A 27,497-nucleotide genomic window follows, 5' to 3' on the forward strand; every position below is an offset into this window, starting at 1 on the left:
CCTGACGTTTGTCCGGCCTTGGGCCTTTCACAGTCTCTCTGGGTTTGTTTATAATGCGGACAGCTGAAAATGTTCTGTGACCTCTTCAGTGTCTGCACATTGTGGTGGTTTTACTTTACTTAACCATATAAAAGAACCTGCGTTTTCTTCTCTGGTATCTGCATGATTTATATAGTAGATATTAATTTGTTCTGTGGTTGACTAATTTTTTGCTTTATCAAGAGCGCTTGTTACCTTTTGATTGTAGTTACCGTGTACTTGGTGCCTCCTAATGCCCTGAAGTTAGCAGAAATAGCTGTTTCCCTGATCTGGAAGCTGAAATTAGTACATGGGAGCCAGTTTAGCATCGAATGGGTCTGAGTACCAATATTGGTACATAGCCTGACATTGTGTGGTGTCCTTTGTGTTCTAATAAGCTCAAATGTGACTTGTTCTTAAAGTAAAATCTAATGTAACGCTATTTCTCTGACGTCCTAAGTGGATGCTGAGACTCCGTAAGGACCATGGGGAATAGCGGCTCCGCAGGAGACTGGGCACAACTAAAGAAAGCTTTAGGACTACCTGGTGTGCACTGGCTCCTCCCACTATGACCCTCCTCCAGACCTCAGTTAGATTCTTGTGCCCGGCTGAGCTGGATGCACACTAGGGGATCTCCTGAGCTCCTAGAAAGAAAGTATATTTAGGTTTTTTTATTTTACAGTGAGATCTGCTGGCAACAGACTCACTGCAGCGAGGGACTAAAAGGAGAAGAAGCAAACCTACCTAACAGGTGGTAGTTTGGGCTTCTTAGGCTACTGGACAATATTAGCTCCAGAGGGATCGACCGCAGGACCCGACCTTAGTGTTCGTTCCCGGAGCCGCGCCGCCGGCCCCCTTACAGAGCCAGAAGCAAGAAGTGTTCCGGAAAATCGGCGGCAGAAGACTTCTGTCTTCAACAAGGTAGCGCACAGCACTGCAGCTGTGCGCCATTGCTCCTCATGCACACCTCACACTCCGGTCACTGATGGGTGCAGGGCGCTGGGGGGGGGGGGGTGCCCTGAGGGCAATATAAGACACCTTGGCTGGCAAATCATCACAATATAGTCCCAGGGCTATATATGTGATAAATTACCCCTGCCAGAATCCATGAAAAAAGCGGGAGAAAAGTCTGCCGAAAAAGGGGCGGGGCTATCTCCCTCAGCACACTGGCACCATTTTTTCTTCACAGTGCAGCTGGAAGACGGCTCCCCAGGCTCTCCCCTGTAGTTTTCAGGCTCAAAGGGTTAAAAAGAGAGGGGGGGCACTAAATTTAGGTGCAATATATGTATACAAGCAGCTATTGGGGGAAAAATCACTCAGTTATAGTGTTAATCCCTGCATTATATAGCGCTCTGGTGTGTGCTGGCATACTCTCTCTGTCTCCCCAAAGGACTTTGTGGGGTCCTGTCCTCAGTCAGAGCATTCCCTGTGTGTGTGCGGTGTGTCGGAACGGCTGTGTCGACATGTTGGATGAGGAAGGTTACGTGGAGGCGGAGCAGAGGCCGATAAATGGGATGTCGCCCCCTGTGGGGCCTACACCAGAGTGGATGGATAGGTGGAAGGTATTAACCGACAATGTCAACTCCTTACATAAAAGGCTGGATGACGTAACAGCTGTGGGACAGCCGGCTTCTCAGCCCGCGCCTGCCCAGGCGTCTCAAAGGCCATCAGCGGCTCAAAAAACGCCCGTTACCTCAGATGGCAGACACAGATGTCGACACGGAGTCTGACTCCAGTGTCGACGAGGTTGAGATATACCGTATTTGCCGGCGTATAAGACGACCCCCAACATTTCCACTCAAAATATAGTTTGTTATATACTCGCCGTATAAGACTACCTCTTTCCAGTGTCCACACACCAAATAAAACGTAAAAGAACATCAGATTTGTGACATACTGTATATCATGACCTGATAAGAGATTTGGATAGGGAGTATTTATCAAGGTATGCATAAGAAGGGGGGAGGGGGCGAGGAGAAAGTTGTAAAATGTATAAAAGTATACCCCTGTGTGCATTTATTGTTACCGGTTTCACATGAGTGCCATTAGTATTAGTGCCATTACAGTACCTGTCATTGTCACCATTGTACGGTCACAACGCGGCCGCAGCGCCTCCGGCCAGTCCCTGCTTCTCCCTGTAATTGGCACTAGTGATCCGCCGCGGCCGCACTGGATACCGCGCAATACTGGATGGTATGTAGAATGAGGTGGGCGGGCATCGGGAGGCCACTATGGGCACCGGGCGAGTATCGGAAGGCCACTATGACAGCTATGTCTATCCCAACTGAAGTGCACCCGGCGTATAAGATGACCCCCCCACTTGGAGGCATGATTTTCAGGGCAAAAAAGTAGTCTTATACGCCAGCAAATACTGTATATACACAATCCACTAGGAACATCCGTTACATGATCTCGGCAATGGAAAATGTGTTACACATTTCTGACATGAACCCAAGTACCACATAAAAAGGGGTTTTATTTTTGGGGAGAAAAAGCAGCCAGTGTTTTGTTCCCCCATCAGATGAGTGAATGAAGTGTGTAAAGAAGCGTGGGTTCCCCCGATAAACTGGTAATTTCTAAAAAGTTACTGATGGCGTACCCTTTCCCGCCAGAGGATAGGTCACGTTGGGAGATATCCCCTAGGGTGGATAAGGCGCTCACACGTTTGTCAAAAAAGGTGGCACTGCCGTCTTAGGATACGGCCACCTTGAAGGAGCCTGCTGATAAAAAGCAGGAGGCTATCCTGAATTCTGTATATACACACTCAGGTTCTATACTGAGACCTGCAATTGCCTCAGCATAAATAGTGCTGCTGCAGCGTGGTCTGATACCCTGTCAGATAATATTAATACCCTAGACAGGGATAATATTTTGCTAACATAGAGCATATTAAAGACGTCTTATATATGAAGGATGCACAGAGGGATATTTGCCGGCTGGCATCCAGAATTAATGCAATGTCCATTCTGCCAGGAGGGTATTAGAAACCCGGCAGTGGACATGTGATGCTGCCTTTAAAAGGCACATGGAGATTCTGCCTTTATAAGGGTGAGGAATTGTTTGGGGATGGTCTCTGGGACCTCGTATCCACAGCAACAGCTGGGAAGAAATTTTTTTTACTTCAGGTTTCCTCACAACCTTAAGGTGTGTACACACGGTGATTTTTTTCTTGAGATTTTGACTATATAGTCAAAATCGCAAGGTGAAAGTCACCTTGCGATCCCGATGCGCGGCCCCGCCAGGTCGGCATCGCAAGAAAAGATAGACTGTGCAGGCAAGTCAATCCTTGCTAGATCGGTGTACTATCTAGTTCTTCTCACATGTCAATGACATCTCACATAAGCCAAAATCTCACATAAGCCAAAATCGTAAGCACACACAGTCCATATCTCAAGAAAAGTTAGTCAAAATCTGTCCTATCTGGGCTCCGGGGAGTTCAAGGGAAATCGCAAGTAAAAATAGGACATAGCAAGGATCTCACCATGTGTACACACCCTAAGAAAGCACCGTATTTTCAGGTACGTCCTTTCGGCTTCAGAAAAGCAAGCGGGTCAAAGGCGCTTCCTTTCTGCACAGAGACAAGGGAAGAAGGAAAAAGCTGCACCAGACAGCCAGTTCCCAGGATCAAAAATCTTCCTCTGAGTCCACCGCATGACGCTGGGGCTCCACAGGTGGAGACAGGTGCGGTGGGGGCGCATCTCGGGAACTTCAGGGACCAGTGGGCTTGCCCACAGGTGGATCCCTAGGTTCTGCAAGTAGTATCACAGGGATACAGGCTGGAGTTCGAGGCGACTCCCCCTCGCCGTTACCTCACATCAGCCTTGCCTGCTGCCCTCGGAGAAAGGAAGGTAGTACTGGCGGCAATTCACAAGCTGTACTTCCAGCAGGTGAAATCAAGGTACCCCTCCTTCAACAAGGCCGGGGTTACTATTCCAAAATGTTGTGGTACCGAAACCAGACTGTTCGGTGAAACCCATTCTAAAATTGAAATCCTTGAACACTTATATACGAAGGTTCAAGTTCAAAATGGAATCGCTCAGGGCGATTATTGCAAGCCTGGAGAATTTCATGGTATCACTGGACATCAAGGATGCTTACCTGCATGTCCCTATTTACCCTCTTCACCAGGTGTACCTCAAAATTGTGGTACAGGATTGTCATTACCAATTCCAGACCTTGCTGTTGGTCTGTCCCCGGCACCGAGGTATTTACCAAGGTAATGGCCGAAATAATTATCCCGTACTTGGACGATCTCCTTATAAAGGCGAGGTCCAGGGAGCAGTTCGGAGTAGCACTATCTCGGGAAGTGCTACAACAGCACGGCTGGATTCTGAATATTCCAAAGTCGCAGCTGGTTCCTACGACGTGTCTACTGTTCCTGGGTATGGTTCTGGACACAGAACCGGATAAAAAAGGTTTTCTCCCGGAGGAGAAGTCCAAGGAGTTGTCGTCTCTAGATAGAGACCTCCTAATACAAATACAGGTGTCGGTGCATCAATGCACGTGAGCCCTGGGAAAGATGGTAGCTTCTTACGAAGAAATTCCATTCGCCAGGTCCCATGCAAGAATCTTCCAGTGGGATCTGTTGGACAAGTGGTCCGGGTCGCATCTTCAGATGCATCGGCGGATAACCCTGTCTCCAAGGGCCAGGGTGTCGCTGTTGTGGTGGCTGCAGAGTGCTCATCTTCTAGGGGGCCGCAGATTCGGCATACAGGACTGGGTCCTGGTGACCACGGATGCCAGCCTTCGAGGCTGGGGGGCAGTCACACAGGGAAGAAACTTCCAAGGCTATGGAAAAGTCAGGAGATTTCCCTACACATAAATATTCTGGAACTAAGGGCCATTTACAATGCCCTAAGTCAGGCTAGACCCCTGCTTCAACACCGGCCGGTGCTGATCCAGTCAGACAACATCACGGCGGTCGCTCATGTAAACAGACAGGGCGGCACAAGAAGCAGGATGGCGATGGCAGAAGCCACAAGGATTCTCCGATGGGCGGAAAATCATGTGTTAGCACTGTCAGCAGTGTTCATTCCCAGAGTGGACAACTGAGAAGCAGACTTTCTCAGAAGACACAACCTCCACCCGGGAGAGTGGGGACTTCATCCAGAAGTCTTCCAAATGATTGTACACCGTTGGGAAAGGCCACAGGTGGACATGATGGCGTCCCGCCTTAACAAAAAGCTACAAAGATATTGCGCCAGGTCAAGGGAGCCTCAGGCGATAGCTGTGGACACTCTGGTAACACCATGGGTGTACCAGTCGGTGTATGTGTTCCCTTCTCTGCCTTTCTTACCCAGGGTAATGAGAATGAGGAGAGGAGTAAGAACTATACTCATTGTTCCGGCTTGGCCAAGAAGAGCTTGGTACCCAGAAGTCCAAGAAATGATCTCAGAGGACTCATGGCCTCTGCCGCTCAGACAGGACCTGCTGCAGCAGGGGGCCTGTCTGTTCCAAGACGTACCACGGCTGCGTGTGACGGCATGGCGGTTGAACGCCGGATCCTGAAGGAAAAGGGCATTCCGGAGGAAGTTATCCCTACGCTATTTAAAGCTAGGAAAGAAGTGAACGCAAACAATTATCACCGCATATGGCGGAAATATGTTGCGTGCTGTGAGGCCAGGAAGGCCCCAAAGGAGGAATTTCAGCTAGGTCGATTTCTGCACTTCCTACAGTCAGAGGTGACTATGGGCCTAAAATCGGGTTCCATTTAGGTCCAGATTTAGGCTCTATCGATTTTCTTCCAAAATAGAACTGGCTTCACTGCCTGAAGTTCAGACTTTTGTAAAGGGAGTGCTGCATAGTCAGCCCCCGTTTGTGCCTCCAGTGGCACCGTGGGATCTCAACGTGGTGTTGGATTTCCTGAAGTCGCATTGGGTTGAGCCACTTAAATCCATGGAGCTACAATACCTCACGTGGAAAGTGGTCATGCTGTGGGTTTTGGCGTCGGCCAGGCGTGTATCAGAATTGGCGGCTTTGTCATACAAAAGCCCTTATCTGTATTTTATATGGATAAGGTGGAATTGAGGACTCGTTCCCAATTCCTTCCTAAGGTGGTATCAGTTTTTCATGTGAACCAACCTATTGTGGTGCCTGCGGCTACTTGCGACTTGGAGGATTCCAAGTTACTGGACGTAGTCAGGGCCCTGAAAAGTATGTTTCCAGGACGGCTGGAGTCAGGAAAACTGACTCGCTATTTATCCTGTATGCACCCAACAAGCTGGGTGCTCCTGCTTCTAAGCAGACTATTGCTCGCTGGATCTGTAGCACGATTCAACTTGCACATTCTGCGGCTGGACTGCCGCACCCTAAATCTGTGAAAGCCCATTCCACAAGGAAAGTGGGCTCTTCTTGGGCGGCTGCCCGAGGGGTCTCGGCTTTACAACTTTGCCGAGCTGTTACTTGGTCGGGTTCAAACATTTTTGCAAGTGTTTACAAGTTTGATACCCTGGCTGAGGAGGACCTAGAGTTTGCTCATTCGGTGCTGCAGAGTCATGCACACTCTCCCGCCCGTTTGGGAGCTTTGGTATAATCCCCATGGTCCTTACGGAGTCCCAGCATCCACTTAGGACGTCAGAGAAAATAAGATTTTACTCACCGATAAATCTATTTCTCGTAGTCCGTAGTGGATGCTGGGCGCCCATCCCAAGTGCGGATTGTCTGCAATACTTGTTTATAGTTATTGCCTAACTAAAGGGTTATTGTTGAGCCATCTGAGAGGCTCAGTTATATTTCATACTGTTAACTGGGTATAGTATCACGAGTTATACGGTGTGATTGGTGTGGCTGGTATGAGTCTTACCCGGGATTCAAAATCCTTCCTTATTGTGTCAGCTCTTCCGGGCACAGTATCCTAACTGAGGTCTGGAGGAGGGTCATAGTGGGAGGAGCCAGTGCACACTGGGTAGTCCTAAAGCTTTCTTTAGTTGTGCCCAGTCTCCTGCGGAGCCGCTATTCCCCATGGTCCTTACGGAGTCCCAGCATCCACTACGGACTACGAGAAATAGATTTACCGGTGAGTAAAATCTTATTTTTATTTGGGAGGTTTTTGTTGAAAACATAATTGGTGTCTACAGGCCCGTCTAGTCACAAACAAAACAACGTAAGGGGCAGCTGTCTCCTGTCTGGGATGCCTGCAGTCCAGGAGAAATGCATCCCCAGGCTGAGTTTGCAGTCCCTTGCTACAGTTTAGCGGTCTGTAAATTTCAGGAGTGTCCACAGTTGTTGTACACAAAGTAAACAACTTTATTCTAGTTTTGTTCTATTACTGTTCTAATTGTAAAGCGCAACGGAATATGCTGCACTATATAAGAGACTGATAATAAATGTAACGCATTTTTGCTGCCATCTGAAGGCAAACCCCAGGCTGGGTGTCCCTAGGATCAGAGGCTTGGCTGACGCTCTAATTACTTACTTCAGTAGTTTGGGATTGTTTGAGGATTTTTCCATCTGGAGTAAATATTCCATAGCTAGAATTGTCTCAGGCTTGTTTAGAAAGTTGTTCTTTTCTCATGTCATGCATGAAACTTACTGTGTTTTGTATTGGTCCAGGGGGCGAAACTATTAAAAACATAAGTCAGCAGTCTGGAGCCAGAATCGAGCTTCAGAGAAACCCTCCACCAAATTCAGACCCAAACATGAAGCTGTTTACGGTCCGTGGTTCGCCGCAGCAAATAGACTTCGCACGGCAACTTATTGAAGAGAAGATTGGGGTAAGTACAGCACATGCAATGTGTGTTGTCACTGCTTTTTGGTTATTATTTTTCGCACCATGTTCTATTTTACAAATGTCCTGATCTGCATAGTACAATTTTGTTTTTTTTTGTTTTTTATGATTAAAGGATACTTACTCAATGTATTCTGAACAGGGTCCAGTAAATCCATTGGGTCCCCCAGTTCCTCATGGACCTCCTGGTGGTGTGCCCGGCCCCCATGGACCTCCTGGACCCCCTGGCCCTGGTGCTCCTATGGGACCCTACAACCCTCCACCTTACAACCCGGGTCCACCAGGACCTGCTCCTCAGTAAGTATCAAACAACTTAATTGGTTGGGTGGATGGTTCAGGCCTGGACAGTTTGACACGCGTTAGCAGCTGGCTATTTTGTGACAAACTTGGCAACCGCATAGTGCTGTATACATGAACAGGTGGCTGCATTGTTCAAATATCTGCCTAAATTATTCCTGTCATCCATCTCGGGGACACTGCATGATGACCTCTGAGTTTGGCCGTCCTCTAAGGGTACTATTGCTTGGTGGGTCACCTCTGCCATCCAGCAGGCCTAGTTGTCTTTGGTTGTGCTGGTTCTGGCTATGCTCCGGGCCACTTAACCCACACTGTAGGGGGCTACCTGTGCAATTTGTCATGGCGCCTTGGCGGCACGGCACACTTGAACGAAATTCTACCGCTTCCATATGTTTGGGGCACGAGATGTCTGGTTTGGGCGTAAGATTTAGCTTGCCCCCGTTAGCTTGCTTTGGGAATTCCCAGAGGTGGTCATGCAGCGCCCCCCAATGTTTCACAGTAGATGCAAATTGTCATTAGTGCGCAGGGAAACTTCCTCTAGCTGCCAGGGTGCGTTTATGTTAATGCAGATTAGTTCTAGAATGTGCTAGAAAAGTTTAGCCTATTGATTGGGTTTTATCCAGATTTGGTTTAGGCACCCATGTTTGTGTAATTTTATTAAATGCTTTTTTTATGGTTTCATTTTAAGTGGCCCTCCTGCACAGTATGCCCCTCAGGGCTGGGGCAATACATACCCCCACTGGCAACAACAAGCCCAGCCAGACCCAAGTAAGTTTGTGTTTCTTTACTATTTATTCTGATCGGTGTTTCTAGGCATATAGATATCTACCTACTTTGGACAATTTAAATGTGTTGGGTGTATTTAAAAATTAAATTACAGATCGAGACTTAGCAATATTTTCTTTGCCTCATTTTGGGAGGCTTTAAAGATAATGAATTGATGTCAGTGCATGCGCTTCATTAGCTGTTTTTGAATGCTCATGACAAGTTATTTTGTATGTTTTTTTTTTTTTTCCTTTTGGTGTCGCTGCACTGATCATAACGCTTCGTTTGGATCTCCGCAGCCTTTGACATGATTCTGAAAATGCTTATGTGCCATACCCTAATGGGGCATGACTCTATCAAACCAGTCAATATAGCGCTTCATTTTAGTGCCAGCTGCTAGGGGAATGCTGCAGTATACAGAGGTCTTTTTACGTCTGCAGACAAAGGCCTGGTTAGACTAGTGCTTTTGTGTTCTTTGGGTTGCCTGTGACTACAGCAGGTCAGCTGCAACCCCTATTACCCGTGCCTGTTGGCGGAGGGTAATGGAAGTTGATGCATACAGTAGAACTACAATCTCCAGCAAGGCAGTTCTCCAACCAAGTGCTCATCGCCTACGCCATTCTCTATTCTAGATTTAGTGAGCAGAAAATGTCTGATTTCTGCAGCTGCCATGTACTTGGCAGCTGTTCATAAACCAATCAATATTTTATATTGGATTTTAAGAGGCTGGGGGTTGGGTTCGGTATGCTAATAAGTTTATGTAGATATGTTATTCTACAATACACTATAAGAGTGATGTTTAATTTCTTAGGTAAAGCAGGAACAGACCCCAATTCTGCAGCGTGGGCAACTTATTATGCTCATTATTACCAACAGCAAGTACCCCAGCCACCTGCAGCTCCTTCTGCTGGACCAAGTACAACCCAAACTAATGGACAAGGTAGCAAACTCCTTTTTATTAAAAGGAAAGCCTTTTACTGGTGGACAGCAATGGGACACAGTGTGCGGCCGTTCTGGGCTCCTCCATCTTTGCCACGTAGTTCTGTGTGGCCTGGGTGGCGTAGCCGCAGTAACTTTTTTTTTTTTTTTAGTTCCGCGCACACTTCTTGTGTTAGGCATCCTAAGGATTGCCCCTTCTAGGTGGCATGTTGGAATTTTTGCATACCTTACATGCTTTGCATGCACACATGTGGAGTCCCTTAACCGGTTCATGTTTTCCTTCATAGATTGTATTTCCTTCATGCTGTAATGAAATATAAATTCTGCACACTTACATCCTGTTTCATGTTTTATACGTAGTTGAGCAGCCAGCTGCACCTCAAGCTGGACAAGTGGACTATACAAAAGCTTGGGAAGAGTATTACAAAAAAATGGGTATGTACCAAATAGTGTTTTTCTATTGGGTTGTATTGGAGAACCAGCAATTACACCAAAGTCTTTCGTTTTTGGTTTTACGCATTGCGCGTCCGGCCTGTGGGTGATTTTTTTTTTTTTTTTTTTTTTATTGGATACGCTGTACAGCTTTTGTTCAGCTCATGGTAACTTGTGCAAAACTGGATTGTGCATAAATACCACTGTACCAGGCCTGCAAAACCCAATACTGCAGAATAATCAGCTGTTACTGTGTCATTGATTAAGGCTTTATATTTTTCTTGTTACATAGGCCAGCAAGCACCACCCCAAGATTATTCAAAAGCATGGGAAGAATACTACAAAAAACAAGGCAAGTCTCTCCAAATACTGGACTTTCTACATTGGCGATAGGGACATTTTATTGTACTGGGTTGTAGCTGAATTGGAAAAAAATGGCTGTACAGAGGTGTCCACATAAACCTATTCTGTAATTGGGCCCTATAGCCACGTTTAGTGCGCCACTGACATTGCTACTTAGCCACGCCAAACGGGTTAGATACATTTCTAATGGATAAGGATATTCATGGTTACGGTGCGTAGTCACGCACTACAGTTATTAAAACACAACGGCTGGCATCGGCATCAGGCAAAATTAGTCCTAAAATAAAACTGCACAAGAGACCACAAATAGGTTGAACTCGATGGACAAATTGTCTTAGATACTATGTTACAAACACTAATCCTAAGTACCTCGCACACTATAAGCGAACAAAGACGCAGCATTGAGGAAAGTGCGCAATCCAGGGTAAACGGGCAAGAGAGGTCCGATACGAGTGATCAGTTCCATGCATCGTTTCATTTTAGAATTGGCTTTTAATTTTAGTTTAAATTGGTATAAAGAAGACTCAAAATAAAGAAGTATGCAGTCTGTAAAACGGCAAATCATCTTCGACTTTATACCAATTCTTTTGCAACAAACTTAGTACTAGGTACCTGGGAGTATTTACAAAATGGAGGAAAGTAGTGCAATGAAGGGATTTATTTCTTAAGCTGGATATGCACTAGAGCGATGTGGCCTATATATCTGCCAATATATTGTTACTGCGGTACACATCAGAACGATCCCTTGTTCCGTCCTTCAGTACCTTGCATGACGCAACATGCAATATCATCCAGTTGATTACAGCACAACCAACCGTACGATATGGAGTGGGACAGTGCAGATTGGCCGTACGTGCTGTACGATCCGGCCGATATGATTCGTCTGGATACTGCATATCGGGCTGATATCGCTCCAGTGTGTACCTAGGTCTAGCGAATTCAACTTTTTGCAGAACCTGTAAGTCTGAATCTACAGTTGCAAGAAAGTATGTGAGCCCTTTGGAATTTTCTGGATTTGTGCATAAATTGGTCATAAAATGTGTTCGGATCTTCTAAGTCACAACAACAGACAAACACAGTCCGCTGAAACGAATACCACACAAACCATTATATGTTCTCATGTTTTTATTGAACACACCATGTAAACATTCACAGTGCAGGGATGACAAAGTATGTGAACCCTTGGATTTAATAACTGGTTGACCCTCCTTTGGCAGTAATAACCTCAACCAAACGTTTCCTATAGTTGCATATCAGACCTGCACAACGGTCAGGGGGAATTTTGGACCATTCCTCTTTACAAAACTCTTTCAGTTCAGCAATATTCTTGTGTTGTCTGGTGTGAATCGCTCTCTTGAAGTCATGCCACAGAATCTCAATCAGGTTGAGGTCAGGACTCTGACTGGGCCACTCCAGAAGGCATATTTCCTTCTGTTGAAGCCATTCTGTTGATCTACTTCTGTGCTTTGGGTTGTTGTCCTGTTGCATCACCCATCTTCTGTTGAGCTTCAGTTGGTGGACAGATGGCCTTAAGTTCTCCTGCAAAATGTCTTTATAAACTTGAATTCATTTTTTCGTCGATGGCAATCTGTCCAGGCCCTGAGGCAGCCCCAAACCATGATGCCCCCTCCACCATACTTCACAGTTAGGATGAGGTTTTGATGCTGGTGTGCTGTGCCCTTCTTTTTTTTTTATTTTTTTTTTTTCCCACCACGCATAGTGTTGTGTTCCTTTCAAACAACTCAACTTTGGTTTTTGCCAGTAGTGCTGTGGAACATTCAGGTGCTCGTTTGCAAACTTCAAACGTGCAGCAATGTTTTTTTTTGACCGCAGTGGCTTCCTCCGTGGTATCCTCACATGAACTCCATTCTTGTTCAGTGTTTTACATATGGTAGATTCGTCAACAGATGTTAGCATGTGCCAGAGATTTCTGTAAGTCTTAACTGACACTAGGGTGGTCTTTCACCATCATTGAGCATTCTGCGCTGTGCTCTTGAAGTCATCTTTACAGGACGCCCACTCCTAGGGAGAGTAGCAACAGTGCTGAACTTTCTCCATTTATAGACAATTTGTCTTACCGTGGACTGATGAACATCAAGGCTTTTAAAGATACTTTTGTAACCCTTTCCAGCTTTATGCAAGTCAACAATTCTTAATCGTAGGTCTTCTGAGAGCTCTTTTCTGCGAGGCATGGTTCACATCAGGCAATGCTTCTTGAAAATTGCAAACTCAAAACTGGTGTGTTTTTATAGGGCAGGGCAGCTTTAACCAACACCTCTAATCTCGTCTCATTGATTGGACTCCAGGTTGGCTGACTCAAATTAGCTCTTAGAGAAATCATTAGCCTAGGCGTTCACATACTTTGTCCACCCTGCACTGTGACTGTTCACATGGTATGTTCAATAAAAACATATAATTGTGTGGTATTGGTTTCAGCAGACTGTCTATTGTGACTGATGAAGATCAGAACACATTTTATGACCAATTTATGCACAAATCCAGGAAATTCCAAAGGGTTCACATACTTTTTCTTGCAACTGTATAACAATGTTACACTGGTTGACCTAATTCTGTTATGCTGTCTGCCTTGCCTGTAGTAATCTTACACAGAATGGGTGTTTAAAGTCACTCCCCACACCGCCATGATGCTAATGGAAGGTACTTGCTGCGTACGTGGAGTACTGATGGTGGTAAAGACTGCTACTGTAAGGAGCTTTACTTGCAGCGATTGTCTACGCCACTAGATGGTGCTGACGAGTGTTTTCTGTAGAAAGGCTGTAACAAGTTACATTTAGTCCCGTCTAGTCCCATTCTCTAATCACACCATTGCTCTGGCTTAATGCAGTTTGCAAGTCCTTCTGGTTTTTCCTCTTAATTCATTTGTTTTGTTTTTTCTTAGGGCAAACGGTTCCAACTCCAGGTGCAGCCCCCCCTGCTGGTCAAGCAGACTACAGCGCTGCATGGGCAGAGTACTACAGACAGCAGGCGGCATATTATGCCCAGACAAGCCCACAAGGAATTCCACAACACGCACCCGCACCACAGGTAGGAAGTTAGCTTCCTTCTTTGTTTTCTGTATTTGCGTAATTTGGGTGGCTCTGGTTACCCGTCGCAAGCGAACGCATTCCTATGCACCAGGCTGTATCTGTGTGATCACAACGTTTTCCCCTTTCAGGGCTAATGAGAACATACAGGAAGCAGCCAACCTTTTGTTAACCCAATCTCTCCTTAGGGGGCGCTCCTGAGCTGGCTTCCTTTGAAAGGAATTTCTAGTTTAACACTTTGTATATCTCTTATGTATTTCCTCTGCACAGGGCCAGTAATGCGAAGTGGACAGTACAGTATTTGCTTCATTGTGTTGGGGAAAACCTTTGTTAAATGTTTGGATGCAGACGCCTTGATGAAGATCTTAATTTTCTTTTTGTTTTGGTTTAAAAAAACTGTTTTGAAAAATGTACATAAACTATCACTACTGACTGGTAGGAGGCTATATTTCTGTGTAGAAATGAAAACTTGGTTTGTTTTTAGTATATTTAGTGTAGATGTACACATTCCAGCAAATGTATTTGCAACTATTATGTGGTCAATGCTTTGTGATACAAATGTACTTTTTCAATGTATACTTTATCACTTTTAAAATGCCTGTTTTGTGCTTTACAATAAATAATATGAAACCTCCTGTGTCGGTAAGTTGGATATGTGAGTATTTAAATGAAAAATACGTCATTGTTTTTGGTTTTTAAATGAAATGCCTGAAAAGCAAGGTACAGAGCAGAAGTCTGTAGGCTTTTATAACCTGGATATTGCTCCTTTTTGTTTTCTCACCAAAACGATTATTTTTCTTCGATAAATGAGTTTACTTTCTGGCCTGTTGACAGCCTGTCGCCTTGCTGTTTCATGCATGTATATAATGTTCTAGCAGACCCCTGCATTAACCTGACCACTGTTCAGACCTGTAAAGCAGTTTTCATGCCAGTTTGTTTCCTGTTTTTGTTTTTCATAAATTGACTTCTTTACAGACCGTTTGTGTGCTGTTTATTATTTTTTCAATATAATGTAGTTACAGGAAGATTTGACCTTTTTTCCCTTTCCCCTGATGATGCAATGTTAAATCGGCTTTTTATTGAACGTCATGCACTGACAGATACCTTTGCCTTCCAGCCTATCAGTCCCTTCTCAATTGTCTATGTAGTGCATTTGTGGGCCCACCTGTTTAGGCAGCCAATTTCATACGTTAAAGGGAAGGTTTGGGGGGGATCTTAACGGCAGATTTGCTGAAGATAGTTGTAAAGGGGATGATGGAGATGAAAGTAAAATGTATCCTGCTCCAATCGTTTAACTTGAGATCAGTCTCAAACGTTTTTAATTGTCCTAATGAGTAATCTAATGTTTAATCTGCACACCTGCCAGATCACTTTTTTCATTTTTGTTTATATTCTAACCTATAGTCCTTTGCCAGTTGTCTCAGGCTTAATATATAGGATTAGCTCTATAGTAATGAGAATTAAACTGTGCATCATCCTTTCCTTTATGTACTGTAAGTATCTGAAATGATTGAATGTTCTGTAATGACTCGCTGTACAGAGCTGTATGTTAGACTCCTTTTTATGTATGTAGCCCTTCCGTTTTCTAGGTAAGTATTTGCATATAGGTCTAGTTTGCAGGAAAGTGCTTAGTTTTAAGATGCAAATATGATCTGAAAAAAACCCAAAACAATTTCAAATGTGTGCATTGTTTGTCTGGCCGAGCTTAGCGACTGCTGGTCACTGCTCCTAACTCTCTGTATATCCGTATACCAGCACATACACAGCTGTGATATTTTACTTGATCTTTGCAGCCCGCGTTTGTCCTTGAACTCTCCACTTCTTATTTATGAAATAAGTGAGGGATTAAATGACTTATTCTGCATGACGATTTGTCTTGATACATTCATCATAATGCATTAAAATTCAGATGACATTTATGACCATTACAACTGGAGGCTGTTGATCTAATTCATTTCAGGTCTAAAATATCTATATAGTTGGAAAGAGTGAAATATAAATGCCTCAGTGCCTTCCCAGATCTTCCACCTTAGGTTCTGCTGCACAATGTGTCAGGTAAGCACAACCTAAGGAAGTAAATTTACCTGATATCAATGATGTTGTCCCTTTAAGGTTTGTGCTTATGTATGCTAAAATCTGCTCCACCAAATGTCTTTGGACTGCATATTATGCTGTTGGTTAGGGAGGTGTTACTAAAAGGTTTTCTTGTTTGCATCGCCCTTGCCTGTTACAAGTAGTCTTTATTGTAGTGCAAGGACCTAGAAATGTCAGTGTTTTTTCCTGCCACACTTCTCAAGCTTATTAACCATACAATGGCGGATATATTATGTCATGGTTTTCTATGCCAATTGCTGACTGTATTTCAATGAGCAGAGTATGATCTTGTTGTCTTTTTCTTTTTTTAAAGATCATTTTTTTTTCTTCACTTGCATTTTTACTGTAACAGAATGTACTGATGCTATCACTATAGTCCTGCTTTATTCTGTACATTTAAAGTTTCAAAATCCTGCCTTCATTTTCACACACAGTGCTGAAGATGCTGCAAGTGATAGCTTCTTATAATCAGGTCCTGAGGTAGCCCCCACCCCTAAGGAGGAATCCTTTCTGTGTATGCCATTGGTGAGCCGATGCGCATGGACGTAGAAGGGCTCTCATGTAGAAGGTAACGCTGTAATGATGCATAATAGTGCAGACTGTCTTTCATCACTATTGATGCTTTTATAAAGTATTTTGCCCTCTACAATATTACTGTCATACAGTATTGTTCATACCGCTGGCATTAATGTTCCTAGTGTTCTTGATTTCTATTTACATGAGCCTGACCTTTGTGACGTGTTGTAATTTGCTGCAATTGGATGTAGGACTGTAACTGTTATTTCTGTAGGACACTTGTTTGCAGATTAGTTTTTCTAGACTGACTACTTTGTGTTTCCTTTTAACACCTGTTCGAATGCTGATGTCCAATGACCACTCCGTTACTTGCTTTTAAACCCATTTTTAGCACCAGTATGAAGACTATAGCACATTATGTAGATCATTAATGCAATTTTTTTTTTTTTGTGAAAGCTCTTGTAATCTCCAATATATTGATATGAAGATTGTTGTACCTAGAATTTTCAGACCATAAATCTTCTGAATTGGTTTTTACTATGAGTTATCCAACAAATGTAAATTTCTAACTGGGTTTATGGGGGGTGGACCTTGCAAATAATGCCGTATAGTTAGACCTTAATGCAAAGTCTGTTTCTAGAGCCTCTCTCAATCTGTTTATTTTTTACTCCTTGAGATGCAGATGGCGCTATTAGTGTAATGTTTGAGTTTGTATAAAAAATGTGTATTGCGCTTGATGTATAAATGTTTGTATTTAAGTTATCAAAAGTATATACACAGGTGTCTGCTTGTACCAAATTCAGCACACATGGAACTTGCTAATATATTAGCAAGTTCCATGTGTGCTGAATTTGGTACAAGCACACACCTGTGTAAATACTTTTGATAACTTAAATACAAACATTTATACATCAAGCGCAATACACATTTTTTATATTTTCTTGTTTCTATTTTTGGGGGGAGTTTGCCAACCCTCAGTGAATGCAGCTGATGTATAATTAATTTATTTACAATTATTTGCGCCAGGAGTTGGAGTGGTAAAACACTCTAAACAAATAAATGTTTGAGTTTGTACCTTATTTCTGTAATTACATACAGTAGCTCCGTTTCTGTATATCCTGCACCTCTCAGTGCTGTCCATTTCCTGACATTTGTGGGATTGCTGGTGAAGTGGGCAGAACTGGCATTTGGGGGGTGTTGCAGATTCAACTGCTGAGGTGGACAGATTGTTATAGTTAACAGCAGGGTTTTTTTTATTTTCTACTTTGGGGTATGCCAGATTGTCTGTGTGTGCTGGTAGTGTCCTATGGGCTGTATTATGCTCTAAATGAGCCATTATGTCCTCCTGACCACCAGTCTTACAAAAGTAACGAGCTATCACAATCTGTATTTACTGCTCCCTTCTGGTAACTACACTAGGTAATTTTATTTATAGAGTGCTCTTTCTCCAATAGGACTCAAGGCACTTAGCGACCTCCGTTGTGGTAGACTAATATACCTGTTCCCAAAGTTTCAGATTTATACCTTGCTAAAAAAAAGACTAATTCACCTGTGTAAATCTAACGCTGCTGATTTGCTTAGCATTGACGTTAATGATCCAACAATTGCTGTCTTGCACCGTTCTAGGAAGCATGCACTGTAACTGTGAAGCATTTGTAATGTAATGCATGCGTTTCCTAGTGGCGAGTCTCTTTACTAGCTGTGCTTCTGCCAATCTTTGTAATTTCAGAGTAGAGGTTGCAGAAGCTTATCAAATACATATGTCAGAGAAAGTCATTGTGTCATTTACTCAGATCTCCCTTTTTGAAAGTATTTAAATTCTGTTTCAAATTTGGATGCTAAATTTGCACTATTTACATGCAATTTTCTAAATTTATCACCCATATGATCATTGCTATAAATTGCCTATTATGATAAGTAGTGGTTTTTTTTTTTTTTTTCTGTTGTCTTAAATTACTAACCCGGTAACGTATTTAGCTCTGCTGTGACCTGCTAATTATTACTGGCTGAAATATCAGTTCTGCGATTATCTTACTATATTGCCATATGTGCTGTCACGTAAACATGTCCTACACATGCAATGCATTTCTGTCTGACGTGCAATGTTCCCTACGGAAGATACTGGTCCGTGTAGAAAGAAGATTGTCCCCAGTAACTTTAAGTCCAGTACCCTAGTCAGCAGCCGTATGGATTTGAGGTAAATTGAATGCTTTAATCTGTATTTAGTAGACTCTTGTCTTAGGATCTGTGCTTTTAAATAAATATATGTTGCCACTACTGGTCTGCTGCTTATTTTCTGTAGGAACGTAAATGATACTTGTGGGAACGAGGGATTTGTGCCAGAAAAGTGCATACCTTATGTTAAAGGACCCAGTCTCCTCTCCCCCCCCCCCACCTTTTAGCTATTAAATTATCAAATACCCTTCTGATACAGCACCATTAATATCATTTTTTATTTTTTGTGTACTAACTGGGTTCTCCTGGCAAATAGTCCCAGTTCTTGGCTAGTGTAGATGGTTTGTGTTTGGCAGGCCCAGTACTGGAGCATGTCCGTTCTTCTAAGTCGGGCCTGGCCAACCTGTGGCGCTCCAGCTGTTGTGAAACTACACATCCCAGCATGCCCTGCCACAGTTTTAACATGTCCTAATTGCAAAACTGTTGCAGGGCATGCTGGGACTTGTCGTTTCACAACAGCTAGAGAGCCACAGGTTGGCCAGGCATCTTCTATTGCAACTACTTGGTAATATGGCAGGATACATTTTGGCTGGTGTGCATACATTTTGTAGGGAGGATCCGGTCTTTAGGCCGACAGTAAGTAGGTTGATACTGTCTAGGTCGACAGTGACTCTAGGTCGACACAACAAATCAACGTTTATTTTTTTATTTTATTTTTAAACTTTTTCATGATTTATGGTTTGCGTGGACTACAATTGGGAACAGTAACCTCGCGAGGCACCTTGGCCGAAGCATGGCGAACCATGTAGGTGGACACAGTGCACTAATTGGGGTTCCTAAGTGGGAGAAAACGACACCAAAAAAAGTAGAAAAAACTCATGTCGACCTAGAGTCCATGCGACCTAGAAACCATGTCGACCAGTAGTGGTCAACCTAGACACTGGGGTCGATTCAATTCACTGACAGTTGAATAGCACCAGGAATTAGCTCCTGGCCCTATTCAATACAGCGACAAGTGATACTCCATTGTCTGGAATTCTCTCACCCCCGGGGGATGAGAGGACATCCGACAAAAGTGCGTCTGGCGCGAGGCTGATTCTGTCGGGAATCAGCATCGCGGTGGGGAGTTAAGTCTGAGAATGCCTGTTCTCCCGACAATTCAACCTGATAATGCCGGGAGAACGGGCCTTCGCCGACTTAGCTCCTGGTGCTATTCAACTGTTGCTGAACTGAATCGACCCCACTCTCGACATAAGTCTAATCTACCTAACATACCATGCCCTTTGTAGGGTGGGGTGGTTGGATTGCTCTTTTGGGGGTGTTTGTGTGTTTACTCATGTTGCATAATGGGACGGGAAAATTTTGTCTTAGAAGAAAAATTGTGCAAAGATCGCAGTGGAAATTTGTGCAGTCTGCTTTGTACCCCTATACTACTAAGCCATATAGAATAAACCTTCCTATTTTTCTTTTATATTGCCTATTTTTAAGACTTTATGTAGATCTCAGGTCCAGGTCTGAGTAACATTTATTCTATATAAAAACCTTTAATTTCTGGTTAGCTTTGGATAAGCACCTGAATTTAGAGTTGCTAGAATCAGCCTAAAGTTACTTCTGCAAGATCAGGCGTATATAAAACTGACCATGAAACTATAACCATATTACATTTGCATCATTGACCTGTATTTCCATCTCTGCTGTGTCCAACATTGTACATAATAAACAAATAAATGGAAATCTTCCGGTGTGGTCTCTTATTGTGTGTTTTATTAGTGTGTATCCGTTCAGTCAGAAGGCTGAGGTGTGTATGTTGTGACCTTTTTATGCTATAAAAAAAAAATAATCTCTAAAGACAAAGGATAAACAATTTGTTTATTAGGAAATCGAGGTATCGCATTATAACTTAGTCAAACTAGAATGGAAATTCACCACAAATTCCTAACCAGAATATTTATTTATAATAGAAAAGACAAGTTGGTGACGGATGTACAAAGGCAAATTATTACTACACAATCCCGCTGTTCTTTCCACTGCATGATTTCCTGTACAGCTCTTGCATCACCGTTCAGCATCTATTGTCACCTGCAGCAATGCATGCAATGTAACAAGGCCAGTACTACAGGAATGGCAGATTAATGCAGTGGAGCTTCTCGTGTCTCCTGGCCCACAAGAGGAAGGTCAGGTGCAGAGACAGGCAGAAGGAAGTCCCCAGTAAAAGCAGGATGTTAATAGTCGTCAGCTAGAGCAAGAAGAGAGCAGAGTGAGAATATGTTAGGCCTCATGCAATGAATTCCTACAGCACTAACTCTTACTTTCAATGCTGAGAATACAGCTGCTGGCTGCGGTCCCCCTGCTGTTCACTACTTTGCACATATATTCTCCCTCATCCTCTGGGAAGGTTTCGGGTAAGTATAGACAGTATGTTTCGCCTCTTTCGATATACTGATAGTCTTCACAGTCCTGCAGCATCTCCCCTTCAAACCACCACGTGACCTCAGGTTTAGGCTCGCCGGAGACTTTCACTGTAAACCGTACTGGTTCCCCATCTACTACAGACATGTTCTTTAAAGGTTTCTTAAACCAAGGTGCTCCAGAACGAGCGAGTTCCTCCTCTTCATATTGTGAGCTATTGACACTGGCGGAGTCTTCCTCCTCCTCTTCTCTCTTCTGAAAGGACATGTACAATTAAACACGTTACTAGAAGCAAATACATGCAGTTTCCCTCCCTTTCTCAAACCAATTTTCTGGAGACCAATGTGCTAAATATGTTATGTCACCAGAGATGATGTAAAAGCCGGAGAGCTGAAATCCACTCCTGATAAGGGCTTAGTGCAGTTTTACAGAAAAGCGGTCTGAACAAAACACTCCATCATCTAAGGGAAGGCTTGGTATAAGTCAAGTTGCAAAGTCGGTTTCCCAATGAGTCAAACAATGTGTAATACAGAGTTAGGCCAGTAAGTGGCGTACTAGTATATTTTAATTTTTTTTAAATGCCAGTTTAGCTCCTCTCCCCACCCCTAAATATCTGCAGCAGTCTTTCTTTATCATCCACTAGGGGTCACTGGAGTACTCTTGGGATATGGACGGGCTTCCGTAGGAACAGCACTGAATATTTAAATTTAGAACACTCCACCCCTCCATATCCCCGAGTACCTCTCAGTGTTTTTTCTGTGCTCAACGTAGCAACAGCTAGGTGACTCAAGTCACGATTACTATTGAAGAATTTTCTTTTTATTTGATTTTTATTTTTTTCTATTTTTACACATCCCTTTCCCCCTTCCAAAAGGCAGGGTCAGGGATAGTGCAGCTGCTGATAGCAGCAGGGGCGTGTCGGGCCTCTCTGAAAGAGCTCCCTCACAGCCACACAACACACAGATCTTGTGTGCACAGGCTGGCCGGCGCTTACTAAGAAGCCCCGTCGGAGCCTCTTCACAGACGTTTCTACAAACAGGTATGTGAGGGGAGAGAACGGGGCGGTCAGCTTCCGCCCCGAGGGGAAGGAAGGTGTCTGCCGCCCGCCGCAGTTGCTCCGGCCGCCGGGTAACATAGCCCCGCTTCCGCCCGCCGCTTGAGTCTACACTGCTCCCGCGTCTCTGAAGTCGGCTTGTCGGCTGCTCCGGCGCGTCTTACAGGGGGAAGAAGGATACCCGTGTCTCTCAACGGGTCCGCCCGCCGCTTCTCCTGCACTTCCGCCGCCGCTTGACCGCTGCTGCCCGGGTCTCATAGCGCTAACACGTGCTCCCAGGTCCCGGGGTGCCCGCACTGCACGCTATGCTATGGAGCAGATGCGAGGGGGGGGGGGGGGAGAAAGAACAGCAGCAACAGGCTGTTGGTAGTATAGCATATAACTATATAATAATGTTTATACTGCCAGGGAGGAGGTTTTATCATGATTACACAGGCTGTTTATAATATCAGCATGAAACTGCACTGTGATTATATGTATAAGCATGGGGGGCCATTTTAACCATGCTTCCTGTGTCTTCCTCTGTGATTCCAGAACGTTCCTGTCCTACATCTCTATTCCACCGGAGGCGCAGGGGTGTTAGTGGGAATTTGGGATCACATTTCATACTACTGGCCACGTGTACTGCACTTGGCCAGATATATATACAGAGACACCTTACTGCTATTTTACTGAGTCGTGCAGGTGTCTGTTTTTTGTGTATTGTATTGTCTGTCGCCATAATGAGTAAGGCACCAGCAAAAACTAAAAAGCATAATTGCAAAGTCTGTAACAGTGTATTACCAGATGGATCTACCACATGTACAGTATGTTTTGTGAATTCGGTTCAGAATACCATTTCTGCTCCTGTTTTACAACCAATGTCCTCACCGGACCCTCCGTGGGGTATGTTAGTAAATGTACTAGATAGGTTACAATCGGAATTGACCGCCGCTCGTCAAGAGCGGGAAACGGCAAGATCTGAGTCTAGGGTGAGACCGCCAGAACTACCGGAGGCGTCTCAGCCTTGCGTAAGGTCTAAATCCATTTTGGGTAAACGGGATAAATTTCATATGTCTTATGATTTTCCAGTGTCTGCTATGTTGCATTCTGACGATTCCATGCCAGACCTCACGGAACAACATGAGGGTGAGGAGGGTGAAGTGGAGTCAGATGGCGAGGATTTTAACAGTTCCGGCATTGATGATCTCATCAGAGCGGTACGTCAGTCTCTGAAGTTTACTGAAACTGAGGAGCCTCTCACAAATGATCAGGTCGTATTTACTAAACGACAAAAAACTCCAATAAGTTTTCCTGTGTCGGAATCTCTTAATCAGATGTTAGTAGAAACACGACAGAATCCAGATAAACGGTTTTCTATACCTCGCAGATTTAAGTCTAGTTACCCGTTTCCAGACTCGGTAACATGTACATGGGAGAATCCACCAATAGTTGATTCTTCAGTGTCAAAGCTTACCAAGAAATTAACCATACCAGTGCCAGCAGCTACTACGCTTAAAGATCCTTCAGATCGCAAGATAGAAACTATGCTAAAATCCATGTATGTAGCAGCAGGTGTGATGCTGAGACCTGGATTGGTTGGCATTTGTGTCACTAAGGCGCTCATAATATGGCTTACAGAACTCAAATCTGCTTTACATGACGAAAACCTGATAATTCTTGTAAATCAAATGATTGAGGCTGTAGAGTATCTCTGTACAGCGTCTACTGACGTCTGTCAGCTCACTTCTCGTATTTCATCGTCGCTAGTTACGGCACGAAGAGCACTCTGGCTGCGTGCTTATCATGCGGAGGCAGAGGTCAAACGAGGTATAGAGGCGTTGCCTTACGATGGCAAGAAGTTGTTTGGTCCTGAATTGGACGCATGGATTGCTGAGGCTACGGGAGGTAAGTCTGTTTTCTTACCATTGCCTCCACCGGTATCAAGAAGAAGGTACGCTGGACCTTCGTTCAAATCCTTTAGACCTCAGCCCTTTCGAGGACGTGGCAGAGGATCAGCCACGCCTGCTAGACGTGGTCGCGGACGTGGTTTCCAACAAACCAACACAACTCGCCAGGACGCTAAGGTTACCGACAAGCCAGTGGCATGACGGGCTACCAGCCCATCTCGGTTCTCCGATTGTGGGAGCACGCCTTCAGACGTTCCATTTGGCGTGGTTCCACACATCCGCGGATGGGTGGATCCGCAAATTTAGTGTTAAAAGGTTACAAAATAGAGTTCGACTGTCTTCTGCCGCTGCGGTTTTTCAAGACAGGATTGCCTCTGTCGGACGACAAGAGGACGGTTCTGCAAATTGCCATTCAGTCCCTACTGGATTCGGCAGTTTTAATTCCGGTCCCTGTACACCAACAGGGTCAGGGTTATTATTCAAGTCTGTTTGTGGTACCGAAGCCGGATGGCTCAGTCAGACCAATATTGAACTTAAAGGGGCTCAATCAGTACGTAACTTACTACAGATTCAAGATGGAGTCTCTGCGTTCGGTGATTGCGGGTTTAGAGCCAAAGGAATTTATGATTGCGCTAGACCTCAAGGATGCGTACTTACACATTCCAATTTGGCAGCCTCATCAGAAATTCTTACGGTTTGCAATACGCCAGAACCATTACCAGTTTCAGGCTCTACCGTTTGGTGAATACCCGAGGCGCTGATGACAGGCCAAAGTGATGTCTGTGATGATAGCTCATCTCAGATCCCTAGGAGTGACAATAGTTCCATATTTAGACGATCTGCTCATCAAAGCTCCGTCTCAACAGATACTTCTCCAACATGCGCTGCTAACATACGATGTACTGGTTCACCACGGTTGGATTGTCAATTTCAAGAAATCACATCTAATTCCGTCTCAACGACTTCAGTTCCTAGGTATGATTCTCGATACGGTCAATCAAAGAATTTACCTACCACAGCAGAAAGTACAAATTCTACGCCATCTCGTACAATTAGTGCTCAAGCCACGCACAGTGTCGGTACACTTGTGCATTCGCCTCTTAGGCACAATGGTGGCAGCTTTCGAGGCGCTTCAGTTCGGAAGATTTCACTCTTGTCCATTTCAACTGAATGTGCTTGCCCAGTGGTCGGGCTCGCATCTGCAGATTCACCACAGGGTGAGGTTGTCGCCAAGAGCAAGAGTATCTCTGCTCTGGTGGCTCAAGGAACACAATTTAACCGCAGGAAGACGGTTCGGAGGCTGAAATTGGATAATTCTAACTACGGACGCCAGTCTCAGAGGTTGGGGGAGCGGTAATTCAAAATTGTCAGCTCCAGGGTCTCTGGGTGGATCACGAAAAATTGCTGTCTATAAATGTCCTGGAACTCCGCGCAATTTACAATGCGCTACGACAAGCAGTGCACATGCTTCGCTCTCAGCCTGTCCAAGTGCAGTCAGACAATGCGACGGCGGTCGCATACATCAACAAACAAGGAGGAACAAGAAGCCGCATGGCAATGCGGGAAGTAGCTCGAATCCTCAATTGGGCGGAATGCCACCAGGTGATATTGTCGGCCGTGTTCATTCCGGGAGTGGACAACTGGGAAGCGGATTATCTCAGTCGTCGGGATTTTCATCCAGGCGAATGGGCATTAAATCCAGAAGTGTTTCACATGTTGGTTCAGCGATGGGGTTATCCTCAGGTGGACCTGATGGCGTCTCGACACAATCACCAAACGTTCCAGTATGTGTCCAGAACAAGAGATCCAAAGGCAGTGGCGGTGGATGCTCTCACTGTCGCGTGGCCGTACAGTCTTGTGTATCTGTTTCCACCGTTTCCGTTGCTCCCTCTGGTGCTAAAACGGATCAAAAGAGAGTCGGTCACAGTCATACTAGTGGCGCCTCATTGGCCTCGGAGAGCTTGGTTCTCGGATCTCCAAGGACTACTTGCAGACGATCCTTGGCCGCTCCCACTACGTCCAGACCTGTTACAACAAGGTCCGTTCCTTTACCCCGATTTAGCGCGGCTGCGTTTGACGGGGTGGCTGTTGAGACCGCCCTCTTAAGAAGAGAGGGCATTCCAGATTCGGTTATACCAACCATGTTACGAGCTAGGAAGCCGGTTACGGCAGCTCATTATTACAGAATATGGCGTGCCTATATAGGTTGGTGTGAAACTCGGAAGTTTCCGACAGCATCTTTCAAGTTATGCCGCCTTTTGTTGTTTCTACAAACAGGGTTAGATGGAGGCCTGCGTTTATCTACACTGAAGGTGCAGGTATCTGCGTTGTCAATTTACTTTCAAAGACGATTGGCTCTATTGCCGTCTATACGCACTTTTCTCCAAGGTGTCCTCAGAGTACAGCCTCCATTCATTCCACCTACAGCGCCATGGGACTTGAATCTGGTTTTAGAGTTCTTACAGTCTTCATATTTTGAACCCTTACAGCAAGTGGATATAAAGTTTCTCACTTGGAAAACAATTTTTCTCCTAGCCTTAGCTTCGGCAAGGCGTGTTTCGGATTTGGGTGCCTTGTCATGCAAGGCACCGTATTTGGTGTTTCATGATGACAGAGCGGAACTTCGGACGAATCCCGCCTTCTTACCAAAGGTAGTGTCATCTTTTCACATCAATCAACCAATAGTAGTTCCTGTGTTGACAGCACATTCTGGAACTCTGGATGTGGTACGCGCTTTACGCGTTTATGTATCCCGAACGTCTTCAGTTCGTAAGACGGATACGTTGTTTGTTCTCTATGATGCTGCCAAGATAGGTTGGCCAGCGTCTAAACAAACCTTATCCAGATGGATAAAACTGACCATACGTCAGGCTTACCTTCATGCTAGGTTACAACCGCCTACGTCAGTAACCGCTCATTCCACACGTTCTGTGGGAACTTCATGGGCAGCGGGTCGTGGGGCTTCTACGACGCAGCTTTGCCGTGCGGCTACATGGTCTTCAGTGCACACGTTTGTGCGCTTTTACAAGTTTGATACGTTTGCGGCATCAGCATCTAGCTTTGGCCGCCTAGTGTTACAAGTGCCAAACAGCTCTCCCGCCCACAAGGGAAGCTTTGGTACGTCCCAAGAGTATTCCAGTGACCCCTAGTGGATGATAAAGAAAATAGGATTTTGGTACTTACCAGGTAAATCCTTTTCTTTCCCACCCCCTTCTTTCCTTCCCAGATTCCTAATATCCAAATAATCTATTTATTTTAATCATTTATTCATTTCTCATCCATTTCTCATTATCATCTTTAGTTACTTCATGGGTTAAAAATAATCTTTCCTTGTTCTAATAATTAGGGTAGTTAGATTAAGGGTAATTGTACACATCTGAAACTCACTTGCAAGTCTCAGTTTGACAGTCCAATACACAGAGGTTAACATATGAAATAAAGTATTTCTCTACTGAGGCCACTGTTCTCCTCAGTAGAAATAATTTGATGAATCCCTCCTTGGGTAGTCTGTATTGTCAGATGGGTAATGACTACTCTATAGGTTATCTAATGGACACTAGACGTATCTGATTACCACAATGAATTAGTAGAAGCTGCCCTCTTTGGTCTGAAATATGAATTTCTATTTAATTACTTATTTTTATTTTTATTTTTTATATTAATTTACTTTTGTTTTATACTAGTAATTTCTCATTATTAATAATTATTTATTATGTACTTATTATTGAACATTTCCTTTTGATCAGCCATAAAATTACACATATTTAAATTTAATT

At 44.3% G+C, this 27,497-nt stretch overlaps 2 protein-coding genes across 17 annotated transcripts in view; one reads left to right on the forward strand and one right to left on the reverse strand.

Annotated features, from left to right (window-relative positions):
- FUBP1 (far upstream element binding protein 1) overlaps window positions 1-27,497 on the forward strand; it is a 153,593-nt gene that overhangs the window by 13,753 nt on the left and 112,343 nt on the right. For 3 of the 8 annotated variants that reach the window (XM_063939024.1, XM_063939025.1, XM_063939029.1), the window contains exons 14-21: window positions 7,570-7,730; window positions 7,860-8,041; window positions 8,730-8,809; window positions 9,618-9,746; window positions 10,106-10,180; window positions 10,470-10,529; window positions 13,440-13,585; window positions 13,855-14,561. In XM_063939024.1, the coding sequence (XP_063795094.1) occupies window positions 7,570-7,730; window positions 7,860-8,041; window positions 8,730-8,809; window positions 9,618-9,746; window positions 10,106-10,180; window positions 10,470-10,529; window positions 13,440-13,585; window positions 13,855-13,863 (842 nt within the window). In that variant the 3' untranslated portion in view covers window positions 13,864-14,561. Of the gene's footprint in view, window positions 1-7,569; window positions 7,731-7,859; window positions 8,042-8,729; window positions 8,810-9,617; window positions 9,747-10,105; window positions 10,181-10,469; window positions 10,530-13,439; window positions 13,586-13,854; window positions 14,562-15,544; window positions 16,934-27,497 lie in introns of those variants that run through there. The other 5 variants (XR_010186544.1, XM_063939023.1, XM_063939026.1 and 2 more) reach the window with 5 other exon arrangements.
- NEXN (nexilin F-actin binding protein) overlaps window positions 20,222-27,497 on the reverse strand; it is a 165,970-nt gene continuing 158,694 nt past the window's right edge. For 8 of the 9 annotated variants that reach the window (XM_063939019.1, XM_063939014.1, XM_063939020.1 and 5 more), the window contains 2 exons: window positions 20,679-21,033; window positions 20,222-20,605 (listed from right to left, as the gene is read on the reverse strand). In XM_063939019.1, coding sequence (XP_063795089.1) covers window positions 20,592-20,605; window positions 20,679-21,033 — 369 coding nt within the window. In that variant the 3' untranslated portion in view covers window positions 20,222-20,591. Of the gene's footprint in view, window positions 21,034-27,497 lie in introns of all 9 variants that reach the window. The other variant, XM_063939015.1, reaches the window with a different exon arrangement.

Source organism: Pseudophryne corroboree, chromosome 9, assembly GCF_028390025.1.
Source record: "Pseudophryne corroboree isolate aPseCor3 chromosome 9, aPseCor3.hap2, whole genome shotgun sequence".
Lineage (NCBI taxonomy): Eukaryota > Metazoa > Chordata > Amphibia > Anura > Myobatrachidae > Pseudophryne > Pseudophryne corroboree.